The sequence below is a fragment of the Schistocerca nitens genome, chromosome 6, assembly GCF_023898315.1.
Source record: "Schistocerca nitens isolate TAMUIC-IGC-003100 chromosome 6, iqSchNite1.1, whole genome shotgun sequence".
In the NCBI taxonomy this organism is placed as follows: domain Eukaryota; kingdom Metazoa; phylum Arthropoda; class Insecta; order Orthoptera; family Acrididae; genus Schistocerca; species Schistocerca nitens.
Genome location: NC_064619.1, coordinates 530,115,065 through 530,134,975, shown reverse-complemented (window position 1 = coordinate 530,134,975; position 19,911 = coordinate 530,115,065). Strand labels below are relative to the sequence as shown.

At 44.0% G+C, this 19,911-nt stretch overlaps 1 protein-coding gene across 1 annotated transcript in view; it reads right to left on the bottom strand.

Annotated features, from left to right (window-relative positions):
• The window catches only part of LOC126262765 (uncharacterized), a 78,448-nt gene extending 61,161 nt beyond the window's left edge, over nt 1–17,287 (bottom strand). The window contains exon 1 of the mRNA XM_049959578.1: nt 17,105–17,287. Coding sequence (XP_049815535.1) covers nt 17,105–17,272 — 168 coding nt within the window. The 5' untranslated portion in view covers nt 17,273–17,287. The remainder of the gene's footprint in view (nt 1–17,104) is intronic.
• Nucleotides 17,288–19,911: the final 2,624 nt, after the last annotated feature.

The following is a 19,911-nucleotide window of genomic DNA, read 5'->3' as shown; positions in this document are numbered from 1 at the left end:
TTGTAAAGAGCACTAGCATCGCTAGTGGGAGACTTGGAATTCCAGATGTTTTTCCGCTTTCTCAGTAAGCGGTATAAATTTTCGATACGGTAACTCTTGAAACACCAGACACTTGGTTAAGGAAGCACAAACAATTGACTCACGTTCGAATTCACTAGCTCAGACATTATGCAATCACAGCTACACAGAACATTGCTCTGACCACGATTAACATTTGCAACGTGTTGAGGACATTTTACAGGTGCCGTTTGTGGACAGAAGCCAGCAAAATCTGTAGAATTGGCTAGCATCTATATGTATGTTCGAGCATGCACATTTAGCGGTATTTCCATATTGTGGCCCAACCCCTTTACATTACCATCTCACACACTATTCTACACAACGTGCTAGCTACGAAACGAACATTGTACACTATTGGCCATTAAAATTGCTACACCAAGAAGAAATGCAGATGATAAACGGGTATTCATTGGACTAATATATTATACTAGAACTGACTTGTGATTACATTTTCACACAATTTTGGTGCATAGATCCTGAGAAATCAGTACCCATAACAACCACCTCTGGCCGTAATACGGGCTTGATACGCCTGGACATTGAGTCAAACAGAGCTTGGATGGCGTGTACAGGTACAGCTGCCCATGCGGCTTCAACACGATGCCACAGTTCATCAAGAGTAGTGAATGGCGTATTTTGACGAGCCAGTTGATCGGCCATGATTGACCAGACGTTTTGAATTGGTGAGAGACCTGGAGAATGTGCTGGCTAGGGCGGCAGTCGAACATTTTCTGTATCCAGAAAGGCCGGCACAGGACCTGCAACATGCGATCGTGCATTATCCTGCTGAAATATAGGGTTTCGCAGAGATCGAATGAAGGGTAGATCCACGGGTCGTAACACATCTGAAATGTTACGTCCACTGTTCGAAGTGCCGTCAATGCGAACAAGAGGTGAACGAGACGTGTAACCAATGGCACCCCATACCATCACGCTGGGTGATACGCCAGTATGGCGATGACGAATACCCGCTTCCAATGTGCGTTCACCGCGATGTCGCCAAACACGGATGCGACCATCACGATGCTGTAAACAGAACCTGGATTCATCCGAAAAAATGACGTTTTGCCATTCGTGCACCCAGGTTCGTCGTTGAGTACACCAGCGCAGGCGCTCCTGTCTGTGATGCAGCGTCAAGGGTAGCCGCAGCCATGGTCTCCTAGCTGATAGTCCATGCTGCTGCAAACGTCGTCGAACTGTTCGTGCAGATGGTTGTTGTCTTGCAAACGTCCCCATCTGTTGCCTCAGGGATCGAGACATGGCTGCACGATCCGTTACAACCATGTGGATGCCTGTCATCTCGACTGCTAGTGATACGAGACCGTTGGGATCCAGCACGGGGTACCGTATGACCCTCCTGAACCCTCCGATTCCATATTCTGCTAACAGTCATTGGATCTCGACCAACGCGAGCAGCAATGTCGCGATACGATAAATCGCAATCGCGATAGGCTACAATCCGACCTTTATCAAAGTGGGAAACGTGATGGTACGCATTTCTCCTCCTTACACGAGGCATCACAACAACGTTTCACCAGGCAACGCCGGTCAAATGTTGTTTGTGTATGAGAAATCGGTTGGAAACTTTCCTCATGTCAGCACGTTGTAGGTGTCGCCACCGGCGCCAACCTTGTGTCAATGCTCTGGAAAGCTAATCATTTGCATATCACAGCATCTTCTTCCTGTGGGCTAAATTTCGCGTCTGTAGCATGGCATCTTCGTGGTGTAGCAATTTTAATGGCCAGTAGTGTACACTGGTGTGCATAGCTTAAGGAAAAGAGCAACTTTTGCATAATGTGTCACTGCCAAGTAACACAGCTCGATAAAACTCGAGCAACATGTGACCCGACCTGTCGCTATAGTAGGGTACGTCATACACCCAAGAACACTGAGGAACATGATCGTTCTGGTGGTCCTGGTGTTAGGGTGTAAGGAGGCATAAAGTTGCATCGACGTTCTGACCTCCAAATCTTTAAACACACTATAGTCACCTGTCAAAGTTATACTGACACTGTACTCCTTCCCAATGTCCTTCTTTCAGTGGTGTATTGGGCCCGACATCATTTTTATGAATGATAGTGCGCGACCACCTCGAACAGCGCAGATGGACAGACGCTTGGAACTTAAATCACATCGAACACACATGGAACGTTGGGAGACGTACTATAACACGCCCACACGCACCAACGACTATCCAGATGTTGGAAGTCGCCGTTGAGGAGGAATGACACGCCCTGTCACAAGAACTCCTTACCGGCCTTGTGCGTCACCATAGTAACACGTTGCAAAGCATGCAAGACAGCCCGTTGTAGTCGCACACCCTACTAAGATCCATGTCCCGCTCTTTGTAATATCCATAGACTATCATGAATCACAGTGACTTCAGGTTAGCTATTTCAGTTTAACTATTCTCTTTGAATAAATGTGACGTTTCCTTTCGTCTCACTTTGCATTTCTTCCAGTCGCTTTCTGTGCTATACTGCAGCCGTTCTTTCTGCGTATGCTCCAAATTCATCGAGATGTGTTACTTGGCAGCATGCGAAGCTTAATTTCGTCCTAACGTTTTGCACACAAGCGTGTCAAACGTCATCTGCTCCAACTTTACTTAGGAAATACTTAAATTCACAGGCCAACGCAGCATTGTTTTTACTATTATATGTATGGCGTCTGTTCTTCGGACATGTCCGAAAGAAGAGACATCACACACACTGTGTAATAGTAATATCCATGCCTTGACGGCTTTTCATGACACCTTCAATGTTCAAGCACCAGAAGTCCGACCTCTTACGGGAATCAAGCGAGATGGTGTGAACAATGAGGAAAATGGACAGGGGGACACTAGGAAGACACCGCGTGACGAGTTGGGAATTTTGCCGAAGTGTGATTGATTAGTCGAAGTTGTCAAGACGACAGCTCGCGTAAAGCAGGAAATCCAGGTTCGAGTCTCAGTCCGGCACAAATTTTCGCCTGTTGCCACTGAATTATTTCAAGCTCTCATGCGGCTGATGTCAGTATTTCTCTTTCAAAATAATGTTTCTTTTTTTATTAACTCATTATTGGGGTTCACAACCTTGTAATATTTTTAAAAAGATATCATAATCACCATTGACTGTAGAAATTGTTTACTTTCATTGTTCCGATTTCGGCCTTAAGGCCGTTATCAAGTAGTAGACTGCAAAAGACCTTTGAAGTTTGACATGTGCTAAAGCACTGTCTTCAGTGCACCACTAGATAAATGCCTTAAGCTTGAAATCGCAATACTGAAAATAAACGATTTCTACAGTCAAAAAATGGTTCAAATGGCTCTGAGCACTATGGGACTCAACTGCTGTGGTCATCAGTCCCCTAGAACTTAGAACTACTTAAACCTAACTAACCTAAGGACATCACATACATCCATGCCCGAGGCAGGATTCGAACCTGCGACCGTAGCAGTCGCACGGTTCCGGACTGCGGGCCTAGAACCGCGAGACCACCGCGGCCGGCTCTACAGTCAAAGGCGAGTACGATATCTAAAATACTTTTTAATTACTTTTGTTAGGTAATTGCTTAATTTAAGATCTTTGCACACTGAATACATTTCTAATCCTAGTTTTTTCTGTAATGTATGGTTTTATCAAAACGTGACTTCTTTATAAATTAGAAAACTAATGAAAACACGTAACTGCATCAAAAAGTATTTTAATTTTTCGCTAACAACATTGTTTTATTGAAATGAAAACACCAGTAATTATGTCTTAATTGTTTGTATTCACTTTCTCTCTTGTTCATAAATCATCTAATATAGCGAAGTTACCAACAATAGTCTGCCATCATATTGGTATTCCAGCAGCCGTGATATCATTTTTCCGTCGCTATGATAAGTTGAAAGCGCATACGTTGTGCTTCAGGGAATCAAAGAAGGTACTGATTTCTTGATCTTTTTCATCGCACTGCCTACGTCACAAGCATTATGTTGGATATTTCCGTTGGCTAAGACCTTAGCAACAACCTCCTTGAACGATAGCGAAGCTTCCAACTCAGTCATTTTTTATACAAAATTGTAATGTAACATCATTTTTCGAATACCAGATCCAATTTCTTTTCTGCTAGATGAGGAAACGTCTCTCATACATGTCTGAAACATTTTGCACAGTTAGTATGTTAATGTGTCCGATGTTATTGTTATTTCTTTGTATGTACGCCACTTACACTACCAGCATGACTGCAGGAAAACTTCTACCTTTAACTGTAGATGTCTAATTAGCACCCTGAACGTTATTAGGAATTCAACGACAGCGATATTTAAGAATTTTGGGTCTACAGACACATGCTATCGATGTACATGGGAACATCATCATATCTGGAGCTGAAAACAGTCTTTCATCGCAATAATTTTTCTTCTTTTTATGATAGGTTTTGATCTATGAGATTATAATAGGATGCGTTTAAAAGGGGGAAAATAATGTGCTAATTTATGAATAAGATAATTACGAAAGCGTACAACAGTAGTGACAATAGTAAAAGAAACACAATTGACGCATTGTGTAGAGTCACTGTCAACAAACCCTGCTTGCGAGACACTGCCGAGCATGGCTAAAAGTGTTTATGTTTTGTTTATTATTTGAAAAGACCGGCATGTCGTCCCTTTTAGCTACTTCTCAGATCATTTACGTCGAGACTACTACGAATTATGTTGTAAGCTTTCTGGTGCTCTTACTTATAAGTTTGGATATTCTATTTTTTTCGACGCATCTAATAATGTCACAGGTCGAAACCGGTCATAAAATAAAGAAAAATATTTTGGGGTCAAATTCCACAAATTTTGTACAATGGATCGCTCTGTGATTATGACTATGTCACACTTATTCGTCATATACGACAGACCAGTTCCTGAGTATAAGTACGTTGTGTTGAGAAGGGTGTGCAATGCTGATTTTCAGCGGTTCGACAAAAATATGGAAATAAAACAAGAAATACATGCTTGAACATAAATGCGGATGCTAGACAAGCCACATTCCCCTGTTGTTTTTAGCCATAAACCGCACCTGTGCAAAGTGCTCGATAGTTGCAACTGTCAGTCGTGGTCAGAACTGTGTTTCATGTGGCTGTGGGTGTATTAGGCTCTAATTAATAAGCAGTCGTGATACATTTTTTTCGCATCCAAAAGTTCTTACATCAAACGTTAGTCTCTGTAGGATTCAATATTTTTCTTGATAACCAGTTTATTCTACACCATTGCTGATCCCTTTACCTTGCCATAAAGTTCATGTCACAAGCAGGGATATTCAGTGAGGCCACATGACATTTTCAAATCATGACATGTACTCCAACCATGAGCGGAAAAGTTTTTTATTTTAAACTGTATCAAGGTTTTCGTAACTTTCATTCATGTGTACATATACCATATGTCGAATAAAACAGTCTTTAAATTGATCTCCGAAGATTCCATAGACAGTCTCTATTTTTCCTTTTTATGTTCAAATTCATGCCTCAGACTATCAATACCTGAGTAACACACTAAATCACCTTTTCCTTTGAAACACTGGAATGTTCGTTCCTGCTGCCGTGCGTTCTTTTATTTGAGTCTGAAACCATACAGTTCAGCTAATTTTCTTCGTTAGGCACTAAAAGTCATTCAAAAACTTAAAAACTTAAAAACTTAAAAACTTGAGTAAGTTTAATTCTTTAATGTAACTTTAATTGTAAATGGCTCGAAATGCGCTGAAACTCCTCTTGAACCTGTTCGCATGCTTCACACTGGGTGTCATTACAGACATGCAGAAGAACGTTATCAAAACGAGTAGATATAAATAAATAAAGAGCCAAATAGCATCTCCTAATTTTTAACGATACATAATTACCAGTGTAACAATTTCCATCAAACTTTTAACTTCATATTATTAATTTAAACAATTGCACTTAACTGTATGTCGTTAATAAAGCTAAAACTTCATATAGTCCATGTATGAGAGTTAACTGTGGAAACGAAATGGGGGTGAAGCGACTTTTTATTTATACTTTGTGAGTTGGTTAGTTAGTTACATGTTCCAATGAATATTTGAGTTTTTTATCGAAATGATGTGGAACGAGTGAATTCACAGGCTACGCAAGGATATGTATATAAGAATAGTTCTATCATGATTAGTTTTAACCTTAAAGAACATATTACTATTCAGTCGTACTTATGCAACTATACTTAAAAGTAGTCAGGCTATCATTTCTTAAATAAAAATTTCTCTATGGAATAAAAGGAGATGTCCTAAAGAGGTAATTCTAGATTTAAAATTTACTAAGCCATCTGACAGACGTTGTATGTTGTTGGGCAAAGTATCAAGACCTTTTATTGATGCATACTGAACATCTTTTAGAGTCAGTGACAACTTTAATAACAGGTAATAAAGTACTTTTTTCGATTTTTAGCCATGGAAATTAATATAATTCTCAAATTGTGATGGATATCTATGATCAATTTCATTATCACTACTATGACGGTACAGCTAAAGTACCCAATTCCTTGAAGAGCTGCGTAACAGCTGACTGCAGGTGAACATCGCATATATGCATACTGCTCGCTTTTGTGCGATCAAAACTTTCTAAGTTTGACATACCCAAGGAAATTATTAACAAAACATTGAGTCAAAATATGCAAAGTAGGTCACAATGTTGATTTGTTTGTTTCCAAGCAAAGATGAACTATGTGCGAGAATGTACGATGAATTCCTTAAATCACAGAGCGTTTGACCCTCATTTAAAAATCAACTCTTTGAGGACGACCATCTAGAAGAATTTCGAGCCCAGAAGATCAGACATTTACGCCGTTATTAAAAATTTTACTGGGACATTTGTGTGATGTATCTTAATGTGTAACACGCGCAAAATGACCAGCATTATATGTGGAAGCTTAGCTTCTCTTGCAGCTTATTAATCTTCGAGACCAATATTATTTGTGAACTATGTATATTAATTTAAACCATTAACTTTTCTTTTTGTGTGTTCGCGCTACTTAAGAGTGATCTTGCTATTGGTTGACTGTGCTGTCATCAGCTGCCGAGATCACGTGACATGAGCTATGACTGGCTTACAAAAGCGCGTCGCAATCTCGATTTCATTGCTTCGGAAAGTAACATTCAGTGTTTGGTGGAATTCCAATTTATACCTCCGTAAAATGAAGAAATGCAGCGTACATGTTGCTGCACATCAAAGATCTTTCCAAAACGTGTTTTTTTCCCCCCCTGTGTTTCGTTTTCTAAAGTGCCGGCAAATTCTACGCCTGTGTAGAAAACCATAAACATTCTAAGGATTGATAAGTTTTACAGTGCCGAGGAAAAGTATACTGTCATTTAACACGGAAAAAGTGTATTTTCATCCGGGAGAAAGTGTATTTTCAACCGGGAAATTCGGGAAAAATCCGAGAATTTTTTTTCCTTGTTCGCGTATACACCCTGATAAGCAACTAAGGAAACAAAGGGAACTATACATTGAATCACAACAAAATACAACAGTAATTGAATAAAAAGATAAAACTGCTCGCACAAAGAACCTAAAGTCTGCAATTCACTGCGCTCACCACCGTGATATTATGTATGTACACTGTTGACTGTTGAAATTGCAATACAATGAAGGTGACTTGCGACATACGTTAAACTGGAGCGATGTGATTATATGCTTAGATAAGCAACTGATCAGCGTTTATGGAGTAAAGCTGTCTACATTCTGTGTATGTATCGATTTTCACTGCTAGGCTCTCATTCATATATTACATTTCAATCTTGGTATTTTGTGAGATGATCGTGTTGTGCATCGTGTAAGGAGAAACACTTCCTACACGTCTCGGAATTCTCCAGCAGAAGGGACGTGGCCTGTTGTTCCGAGGCATTGCCGCTTGCGCTGGCCGGGATCCAACTAATCGATGGTTACAGTAGCATGAGAGGACAGACACTATTTGCTAGGCCGAGCGAGATCTGACAACGACGTTACGTGCCTTGGGAGAGGTAATGTCCTTCTTTGGAACCAGAGAAGGATCCACACAGACGGTATGGCGTCTGGAGCAGCACAGACTGTTGGAGCAGCGATCGTTGTGGTGGGTCCCTTTTATGAGGCAGCAGAGAAAGATGCGCTGACAGTGCTACGCTCAACGATAACAGCGCACACAGGAGTGGTATCACGTCCTTTTTTCAGGTGAGTCGTCGTTCTGTGTACAGTATGTGGAGGCATCGATAAGAATGAATGTTGTTTGCCACCATAAATTTAATATTCTTTCAGATTTTCATTTACGTTAGATCACTGTTTACGATGCACAATCGGATGAGATGAGCTCTGAAAGCAATGGAAAAGTGAGCCACACATTCCGCAGAAGCCACTATTTGCTAAAAAGGGGCAGTGAATAGATTTGTTGCCCTCAGAGAATGAGCAGAGCTTGAAGACGGCAGTTTACAATACTGTAGGCTGGCGGCAGAACCTTCACAATGTGGACACACTAGGCAGGAGGTTACCCTCTGGTTGCATGAAGAAAATTTAAGAATAGCGTATCTCGTAAAAGAACATCGGGGTTGGAAAAGGCGAAAATATATCCTTTTAGTGCGAAAGAATGCATGCTGTCACAGACGGTGATCGCGAGCTGGCTTATGAGGAATTTTCTCAAGAGAAGCGCCGGAGCACGCTTCCCGCCGAAAAGCAGAGACGCGTTTTTGATTGGCAAAGTGCTAAGGATGCAGAAGGGGAATTAAATTTTCCAGAGCATCTTCTGGAAGGAGTATGAGTTTCAGGTGGTTGGCTAGCGGATTCATGACCATGTAGTGGGAGGTAATGTTTTTGTAAAGGGCGCTGGAATTCGTCGCCTGAGCGCAAACGCAGGTGCCGCGTGTCCAGCAGGGAGTGTGGTATAGCATGGAGAGGCTCTCCCGTCCAGTGACTGATCGAGAGCACTTCCCTGGCTGGATCGATCTAGAGCCTTCTCTGACTAGAGCCACAGTGGAGAACCTGGCGGTCAGAGTTCGAGAAATGTTGCTTACGACACACGGGGCGCGCTAACTCGTTTCTCAATAACAGAGTTGTTATACTGCTTACTCGAGTAGTGATTCTTTAGCTCTCTGTGGAGTCTGACAAACACTGAAGTGCTTCATTGCGGGCGAATGCTTGAATCAAATTTTCTGGCTAACGTGTTAAGAGATATCTTGACTGATGTTCCGTCTGCTACTGAGGAAATTTAGGCCCTGTGAGTTTGCGGACGGTTCAAAATGGTTCAAATGGCTCTAAGCACTATGGGACTTAACATCCGAGGTCATCAGTCCCATAGACTTAAAACTACTTAAACCTAACTAACCTAAGGACATCACACACATCCATGCCCGAGGCAGCATTCGAACCTGCGACCGTAGCAGCAGCGCGGTTCCGGACTGAAGCGCCTAGAAGCACTCGGGCACAACGGCCGGCTTTGCGGACGGCATTGTGCGTCCATTGTGTAGGCAGAGAATGGCACACGTACGTCTTCTGTACAACGCCTAGCGCCCCGCAGAGCAGACCGCTGATGCTGTACAAATGCAGTCCATACCTTAATAGGTGAAATGCGCACTCTTGTTTGGCGGACTGGGAAACTCGCAGTAAATGTGTTGAGCTCCATCTGCTTGTCCACTGAGCGTTTTCTGAAAGAGCCAGTCAGGGCCGAGGACTTCTGTTTCTCGCCACAAATCAATATCAGCCATTTCATATCCGTCTAATAACAGGAAAGGGGGGGGGGGTCTATAGAAAGTCAAACACACATTCTGCCAATCTCGAAACTGGATATAGTGTAGAATCTGAGATTGTTTACTTCATATTTATTTATTCTTGCACTCTACTTGTTTTTTCAGAATAAATCATTTACGGTATCCAAGTTATGATTCTAGTAGCACTTCGATAGGATTCATTGGTTTGGTGTACTAAAATGAAGTAAAACCACAACACAGTACTTCGTTTTATGGAAATCTCTAGGTGTATATTGTCAATGGCAGAGTCGTCTTAATTATTAGTATGCGTGAGGATTCTAGTGTGGAGACAAAACTGGGCAACCACACACACACACACACACACACATACACATACACACACGCGCACTATATGTTACAGACACCACGGAGTTTTAAACCAGTTTGCATTCTTCATCACCATATGATCTTGGGGTGATGAAATTAAGTGCCGATGTATACACAACACGATCACCTAGCGTCCACGTAGCTGGTAAATTTGGGAGCAGCCGTTCTGTTTCTGAAGTGTTAAGGCCAGTGACTGTGCTCCATTTTTGAGGTCTGTCTGACTTTGCATTTTAACGACTTAACGGAAGACCTCATGCTGTCCATACTGTCTTTCCCACCGCGATACATCTCCATTTACACCTACACACGTACTCTGCCAATTATACTTCTGTTCCACTCCCAGAGAATGCGAGGGAAAGTCGACTATCTATTCGCCTCTATAGATGCCCTAATTTCTCTTACAATGTACGTAAATGTACAGTGGTGGCAGTAAAATCGTTCTGCATTCAGCTTCAAATGCCATTTCTGTCAATTTTCTCAATAGTATGCTTTGAAGAGAACATTGTCTTCCTTCCAGGGATACCGACCTGAGGTCATCAAGTATCTCCAAAATACTTGTGAGTTGATCGAACCTAGAGGTTACAAATATGGCAGCCCGCCTATGAATTACTTCGCTGTCTTTCTTTAATTCAGGTCGAATCAAGGAAAGACATCGAAGTTATTCAGAAGCGGGCTGGGAATCCCAATCCTCGATAAGTACTGAAGAATGGGTCGCACTGCGCGGCATCTCCCATGCAGATTCCTAATATTTTCAACCATTCGTCTTCCCTACACCGTCCTTAAGTGCTCGTTTCATTTCATATCGCTTTACAACGTTACACCTATATGTTTATTCGACGTGACTTTGTGAAGCAGCGCAATCTAACACTGTGTTCTAACATTATCGGTTTCTTGTTACCGTTCATCTCTATTAACTTTCGCAAACCACAGAGAAATAGTGTTATACTCTTCCGCTGAGCAAAGCGTTGCCCAGATTACGAAAACCTCTGGTTGTGGGTCGCCTAGAAAGATGCACGTCACCACTCACCAGGTACTATGATTGATGAACTGTCTCATGGCCTTGAAGCAACATGGAATGACGTGTCCGCACCTGTCATCCACGCTCAGTTCGATTCGAGAGCCAACAGGTTTAGAGCCGTTGTTGCCGCCAGATATGGTAGCTCTGTGTACTAAATTTTGCAGCCTATATACTCCCACTTCCCCTAAAACTTTAATCTTTCTTTTTTTTTGGTCATCAGTCTACTGAGTGGTTTGATGCGGCCCGCCACGAATTCCATTCCTGTGCTAACCTCTTCATCTCAGAGTAGCACTTGCAACCTACGTCCTCAATTATTTGCTTGACGTATTCCAATCTCTGTCTTCCTCTACAGTTTCTGCCCTCTACAGCTCCCTCTAGTGCCATGGAAGTCATTCCCTCACGCCTTAGCAGATGTCCTATCATCCTGTCCCTTCTCCTTATCAGTGTTTTCCACATATTCCTTTCCTCTCCGATTCTGCGTAGAACCTCCTCATTCCTTACCTTATCAGTCCACCTAATTTTCAACATTCGTCTATAGCACCACATCTCAAATGCTTCGATTCTCTTCTGTTCCGGTTTTCCCACAGTCCATGTTTCACTACCATACAATGCTGTACTCCAGACGTACATCCTCAGAAATTTCTTCCTCAAATTAAGGCCGGTATTTGATATTAATAGACTTCTCTTGGCCAGAAATGCCTTTTTGCCATAGCGAGTCTGCTTTTGATGTCCTCCTTGCTCCGTCCGTCATTGGTTATTTTACTACCTAGGTAGCAGAATTCCTTAACTTCATTGACTTCGTGACTATCAATCCTGATGTTAAGTTTCTCGCTGTTCTCATTTCTACTACTTCTCATTACCTTCGTCTTTCTCCGATTTACTCTCAAACCATACTGTGTACTCATTAGACTGTTCATTCCGTTCAGCAGATCATTTAATTCTTCTTCACTTTCACTCAGGATAGCAATGTCATCAGCGAATCGTATCATTGATATCCTTTCACCTTGAATTTTAATTCCACTCCTCAACCTTTCTTTTATTTCCATCATTGCTTCCTCTATGTACAGATTGAAGAGTAGGGGCGAAAGGCTACAGCCTTGTCTTACACCCTTCTTAATACAAGCACTTCATTCTTGATCGTCCACTCTTTTTATTCCCTCTTGGTTGTTGTACATATTGTATACTACCCGTCTCTCCCTATAGCTTACCCCTACTTTTTTCAGAATCTCGAACAGCTTGCACCATTTTATATTGTCGAACGCTTTTTCCGGGTCGACAAATCTTATGAAAGTGTCTTGATTTTTCTTTAGCCTTGCTTCCATTATTAGCCGTAACGTCAGAATTGCCTCTCTCGTCCCTTTACTTTTCCTAAAGCCAAACTGATCGTCACCTAGAGCATTCTCAATTTTCTTTTCCATTCTTCTGTAAATTATTCTTGTAAGCAGCTTCGATGCATGAGCTGTTAAGCTGATTGTGCGATAATTCTCGCACTTGTCAGCTCTTGCCGTCTTCAGAATTATGTGGATGATGCTTTTCCGAAAGTCAGATGCTATATCGCCAGACTCATATATTCTACACACCAACGTGAGTAGTCGTTTTGTTGCCATTTCCCCCAATGATTTTAGAAATTCTGATGGAATATTATCTATCACTTCTGCCTTATTTGACCGTAAGTCCTCCAAAGCTCTTTTAAATTCCGATTCTAATACTGGATCCCCTATCTCTTCTAAATCGACTCCTGTTTCTTCTTCTATCACATCAGACAAATCTTCACCCTCATAGAGGCTTTCAATGTATTCTTTCCACCTATCTGCTCTCTCCTCTGCATTTAACAGTGGAATTCCCGTTGCACTCTTAATGTTACCTCCGTTGCTTTTAATGTCACCAAAGGTTGTTTTGACTTTCCTGTATGCTGAGTCTGTCCTTCCGACAATCATTTCTTTTTCGATGTCTTCACATTTTTCCTGCAGCCATTTCGTCTTAGCTTCCCTGCACTTCCTATTTATTCCATTGCCGGCCGTAGTGGCCGTGCGGTTCTGGGCGCTACAGTCTGGAGCCGAGCGACCGCTACGGTCGCAGGTTCGAATCCTGCCTCGGGCATGGATGTGTGATGTCCCTAGGTTAGTTAGGTTTCATTAGTTCTAAGTTCTAGGTGACTGGTGACCTCAGAAGTTAAGTCGCATAGTACTCAGGGCCATTTATTTCATTCCTCAGCGACTTGTATTTCTGTATTCCTGATTTTCCCGGATCATGTTTGTACTTCCTCCTTTCATCAATCAACTGAACTATTTCTTCTGTTACCCATGGTTTCTTCGCAGCTACCTTCTTTGTACCTATGTTTTCCTTCCCAACTTCTGTGATGGCCCTTTCTAGAGATGTCCATTCCTCTTCAACTGTACTGCCTACTGCGCTATTCCTTATTGCTGTATCTATAGCGTTAGAGAACTTCAAACGTATCTCGTCATTCCTTAGTACTTCCGTATCCCACTTCTTTGCGTATTGATTCTTCCTGACTAATGTCTTGAACTTCAGCCTACTCTTCATCACTACTATATTGTGATCTGAGTCTATATCTGCTCCTGGGTACGCCTTACAGTCCAGTACCTAATTTCGGAATCTCTGTCTCACCATGATGTAATCTAATTGAAATCTTCCCGTATCTCCCGGCCTTTTCCAAGTATACCTCCTCCTCTTGTGATTCTTGAACAGGGTATTCGCTATTACTAGCTGAAACTTGTTACAGAACTCAATTAGTCTTTCTCCTCTTTCGTTCCTTGTCCCAAGCCTATATTCTCCTGCAACCTTTTCTTCTACTCCTTCCCCTACAACTGCATTCCAGTCGCCCATGACTATTAGATTTTCGTTCCCCTTTACATACTGCATTACCCTTTCAATATCCTCATACACTTTCTCTATCTGTTAATCTTCAGCTTGCGACGTCGGCACGTATACCTGAACTATCGTTGTCGGTGTTGGTCTGCTGTCAATTCTGATTAGAACAACCCGGTCACTGAACTGTTCACAGTAACACACCCTCTGCCCTACCTTCCTATTCATAACGAATCCTACACCTGTTATACCATTTTCTTCTGCTGTTGATATTACCCGATACTCATCTGACAAGAAATCCTTGTCTTCCTTCCACTTCACTTCACTGACCCCTGCTATATCTATATTGAGCCTTTGCATTTCCCTTTTCAGATTTTCTAGTTTCCCTACCACGTTCAAGCTTCTGACATTCCACGCCCCGACTCGTAGAACGTTATCCTTTCGTTGATTATTCAATCTTTTTCTCATGGTAATCTCCCCCTTGGCAGTCCCCTCCCGGAGATCCGAATGGGGGACTATTCCGGAATCTTTTGCCAATGGAGAGATCATCATGACACTTCTTCAATTACAGGCCACATGTCCTGTGGATACACGTTACGTGTCTTCAATGCAGTGGTTTCCATTGCCTTCTCCATCCTCATGTCGTTGATCACTGCTGATTCTTCCGCCTTTGGGGGCAATTTCCCACCCCTAGGACAAGAGAGTGCCCTGAACCTCTATCCGCTCCTCCGCCCTCTTTGACAAGGCCGTTGGCAGAATGAGGCTGACTTCTTATGCTGGAAGTCTTCGGCCGCCAATGCCGATTATTTATCAAAATTTAGGCAGTGACGGGGATCGAACCCGGGACCGAAGACGTTTTGATTATGAATCAAAAATGCTAGACCAGGGTGCCTTTAATAATATGTACAGAAGATAGCAGAGAGAAGGCCGAAATACTGAATTCGGTCTTCCGAAGTTGTTTCACCGCAGAAGATCGTAGCACTGTCCCTCCTTTCAGAAGTCGTACAAACGTCGAAATGCCAGATACTGAGATAACCGATCGCGGAATTCAAAAGCAGCTACAATCGCTTAGTAGTGGAAAAGGCGTCAGGACCAGATGAGATACCTATAAGATTCTATGAAGATTGTGCGAAAGAACTTGCTCCCCTTCTGGCAGTAACTTATCGTAAATCGCTTGAGCAACGAAAGGTACCTAAAGGCTGGGAAAACGAGCAGGTCATTCCCGTTTTTAAGAAAGGCCCTAAGCCAGATCCACACAATCATACACCTATATCGTTGACGTCAATCTGTTGTAGAATTATGGAACATGTTTTATGATCAAGAATTTTGACGTTTTTAGAAAATGAACATCTCCTCTATAAAAATCAACATGGATTCCGCAAACACAGATCCTGCGAAACTCAGCTCGCTCTGTTCTTCCACATGAGAGCCACATCGCAGTGGACAATGGCGCTCAGGTTGATGCCGTGTTCCTTGATTTTGGAAAAAAACACCGCATTGCCGTTTAACGAAAAAATTACGAGCTTATGTAGTAACGGAGCAGACTTTCGATTGGGTTCAAGACTTTGTTGCAGATAGTACTCATCAGGTCGCTCTTAATGGAACTAAATCGATAGATGTAAGGGTAATATTCGGAATACCACAGGGAAGTGTGATAGGATCGTTGTAGTTTACAATATATATAAATGATCAAGTAGAAAGCGTCAGATAATCTTTAACGCTATTTTTAGATGATGCAATTGTCTATACCAAAGTAGCAACGCCAGAACATAGTAAGAATTTGCAGAACGATCTGTAGAGAACTGATGAATGCTGCAGGCTGTGGCAGTTGACCCCGAACGTAAATAAATGTAACACATTGCGCTTACATAGGAAAAGATATCGACTAACGTACAGCTACACGATTGATGACAATCAGGTGGAGAGAGCGTCTGACGTAAAATATCTAGGCGTAACCATCAAGAGCGACCTTAAGTTGAATGACCACATAAAACAGATAGTGGGAAAAACAGACACCAGACTAAGATTCATCAGCAGAATCTGGAAAAAATGTAACTCGTCCACGAAAGAAGTGGATTATAAGACTCTTGTTCGCCCGATTCTTGGGTATTGTTCAACTATCTGGGATCCCTATCAGGTAGGATTGATGGAGGAGATAGAGAAGATCCAACGAAGAGGGTCGTCACGGGCTCGTTTAGCTGGCGACAGAGCGTTACGGAGAGGCTAAACAAACTCCACTGGCAGACGTTACAAGAGAGGCGTTGTGCATCACGGAGAGATTTACTATTGAAACTTCGGGACAGCACTTTTCATGAGGAGTCAGGCATCATATTACTTCCCCCCATATACATCTCGAATGTTGACCACGAGGAGAAAATTCGAGAAATTAGAGGCAACACATAAGCTTACCGACAATCATTCTTCCCACGCACTATTCGCGAGTGGAACAGGTTTGGAGGGATCAGATAGTGGTACCGAAAGCACCCTCCGCCACACACCATTAGGGGGCTTACAGAGTATGATGTAGATGTATGTGTAGATGTATGTGTTTGCAGTCTATTGTATATATGCAATGAAATTAGCACTTCGACTTCAGGCCACGAGTGGCCTACCGGGACCATCCGACCGCCGTGTCATCCTCAGTGGAGGATGTGGATAGGAGGGGCATGGGGTCATCACACCGGTCTCCCGGTCGTTATGATGGTATTCTTGACCGAAACCGCTACTATTCGGTCGAGTAGCTCCTCAATTGGCATCACGAGGCTGAGTGCACCCCGAAAAATGGCAACAGCGCATGGCGGCTGGATGGTCACCCAACCAAGTGCCAGCCGCGCCCAACAGCGCTTAACTTCGGTGATCTCACGGGAACCGGTGTACCCATTGCGGCAAGGCCGTTGCCTATACATACAATGAGTAAAGTTTTATTATTTATTATGCATCTTGGCGTTGCAGTTATAATGGCCAGCAGAATATTTCTTGCACGTTTACATGATGGGACAGATTTTTCAAATTGCACTTGACACTTTCTTAATAATAATTAACGAAGTGGTAGTTTCCACCTTTCACTGTTCTTCATCTCCCATTATCGCAGATGCAAGGCGCGATGTCTTAATGGCACACTTGGCAGGCATATCGCGGTCAGTACCTTGTACGGCTGGTCCACCTGAGCGGAGACGAGACAGGTCCAGACCAACACCACAGCGAGGACTGCCCAGCGCCCCATGCCCGCGTCTCGCAGCCCACTCCAGCTGCGGCCACCGGCTAAGCTGACGCCTCCCACAGGGTCTGACAGCCCCTGTCCAGCCTCCTTCATTTATACGGCCGCCGTGCGTCATGAGCCTCGCGATAAGAGAGACCTCCGTCCGAACTTGAAGCTCGGGTGGCAGAACGCAGAGTGCTTTGTGGTAGCGGGAGACGCACCGGATAGAGATACAGTCGCGGCCGGAAGCGGATCCGGTATTCTTTCCGGCTTTGAACGCTTCGTGACGATGGCCGATAAACGTTGTGAACGGCACGTTGTTGTGGCACACCACGTTTGGCCGTCCCCCTTCTGCTGCAGAGGAAAATTACATAGTTACGCAGGCCACTACGAGCTAATCTCGATTGCTACAACCCACTATGTGCTCAGTTACAAAGTCGTAACGTTTCGTCCCTGGTACGAGTTAAGGACTTTGAGTGATGTTTAACGTTCCCCTACCACCAGAGATTGTCCGCCTCCCTAGCTGAGTAGTCACTGCAGATGGCTGCCATGCGAGAGACCAGGAAGCGATTTCCCGATCTCCCAGTGATTTCAATCAGTTTTCCTTGTTGGGAGGAGTGGTATGGGACACACTCAGCCTTGTGATAGAAGCTTTTATTAGTGAAGGAAATGAATTCGCACAATAATTCGGTGAGCACTGTGCATTTTTTCTTGTAAGCTACTCTATATCGTTTACAAATTTACATCTAATACGACATGTCAACTCAATGCTCCCATGTTTGCATAGGTTTTATTGAAACTGGCCCTGAAATTTGTTTTGCAAGTTCTGAGTCTGGATCTGATGGTGACTATACACGAAACTACGTAACGAATAAAAATACACTCCTGGAAATGGAAAAAAGAACACATTGACACCGGTGTGTCAGACCCACCATACTTGCTCCGGACACTGCGAGAGGGCTGTACAAGCAATGATCACACGCACGGCACAGCGGACACACCAGGAACCGCGGTGTTGGCCGTCGAATGGCGCTAGCTGCGCAGCATTTGTGCACCGCCGCCGTCAGTGTCAGCCAGTTTGCCGTGGCATACGGAGCTCCATCGCAGTCTTTAACACTGGTAGCATGCCGCGACAGCGTGGACGTGAACCGTATGTGCAGTTGACGGACTTTGAGCGAGGGCGTATAGTGGGCATGCGGGAGGCCGGGTGGACGTACCGCCGAATTGCTCAACACGTGGGGCGTGAGGTCTCCACAGTACATCGATGTTGTCGCCAGTGGTCGGCGGAAGGTGCACGTGCCCGTCGACCTGGGACCGGACCGCACCGACGCACGGATGCACGCCAAGACCGTAGGATCCTACGCAGTGCCGTAGGGGACCGCACCGCCACTTCCCAGCAAATTAGGGACACTGTTGCTCCTGGGGTATCGGCGAGGACCATTCGCAACCGTCTCCATGAAGCTGGGCTACGGTCCCGCACACCGTTAGGCCGTCTTCCGCTCACGCCCCAACATCGTGCAGCCCGCCTCCAGTGGTGTCGCGACAGGCGTGAATGGAGGGACGAATGGAGACGTGTCGTCTTCAGCGATGAGAGTCGCTACTGCCTTGGTGCCAATGATGGTCGTATGCGTGTTTGGCGCCGTGCAGGTGAGCGCCACAATCAGGACTGCATACGACCGAGGCACACAGGGCCAACACCCGGAATCATGGTGTGGGGAGCGATCTCCTACACTGGCCGTACACCACTGGTGATCGTCGAGGGGACACTGAATAGTGCACGGTACATCCAAACCGTCATCGAACCCATCGTTCTACCATTCCTAGACCGGCAAGGGAACTTGCTGTTCCAACAGGACAATGCACGTCCGCATGTATCCCGCGCCACCCAACGTGCTCTAGAAGGTGTAAGTCAACTACCCTGGCCAGCAAGATCTCCGGATCTGTCCCCCATTGAGCATGTTTGGGACTGGATGAAGCGTCGTCTCACGCGGTCTGCACGTCCAGCACGAACGCTGGTCCAACTGAGGCGCCAGGTGGAAATGGCATGGCAAGCCGTTCCACAGGACTACATCCAGCATCTCTACGATCGTCTCCATGGGAGAATAGCAGCCTGCATTGCTGCGAAAGGTGGATATACACTGTACTAGTGCCGACATTGTGCATGCTCTGTTGCCTGTGTCTATGTGCCTGTGGTTCTGTCAGTGTGATCATGTGATGTATCTGACCCCAGGAATGTGTCAATAAAGTTTCCCCTTCCTGGGACAATGAATTCACGGTGTTCTTATTTCAATTTCCAGGAGTGTATAATGACATCAAAAATACGACATACTATCATGCCTAATACGGTGTAGAAGACCCGTTGCCCTTCAAAACAACTTCCAATCGTCTCGAAATGAATAAATACATGCCATGTATGGTTTTCTAGTGAATCTTAAACCATGATTCCTGAAGAATATTGACAAGTTCAGGTAACGTTGTTGGCGCTCCCTTCTCTCCAACGTACACCACGAAGGCTCAATGACATTGATATCTGGTGACTGTCGTGAATGGCATTTGTTCTCCTTGGAGGTTGGCTGCAGTAGCCTGGGACATTCCGTGCAAGGTAAAATGGAAGAGGGATTATACGATGGTATGCAGGTTGGTGAAAACGAATTGGGAATGATTTCGAGAAAATGTTATAGTGGAATTTATGTGGAACAGTGAATGGGCAGCCACTTGGATTTCTTGCAGGTTAGGGGATATTCAAAGGTTTG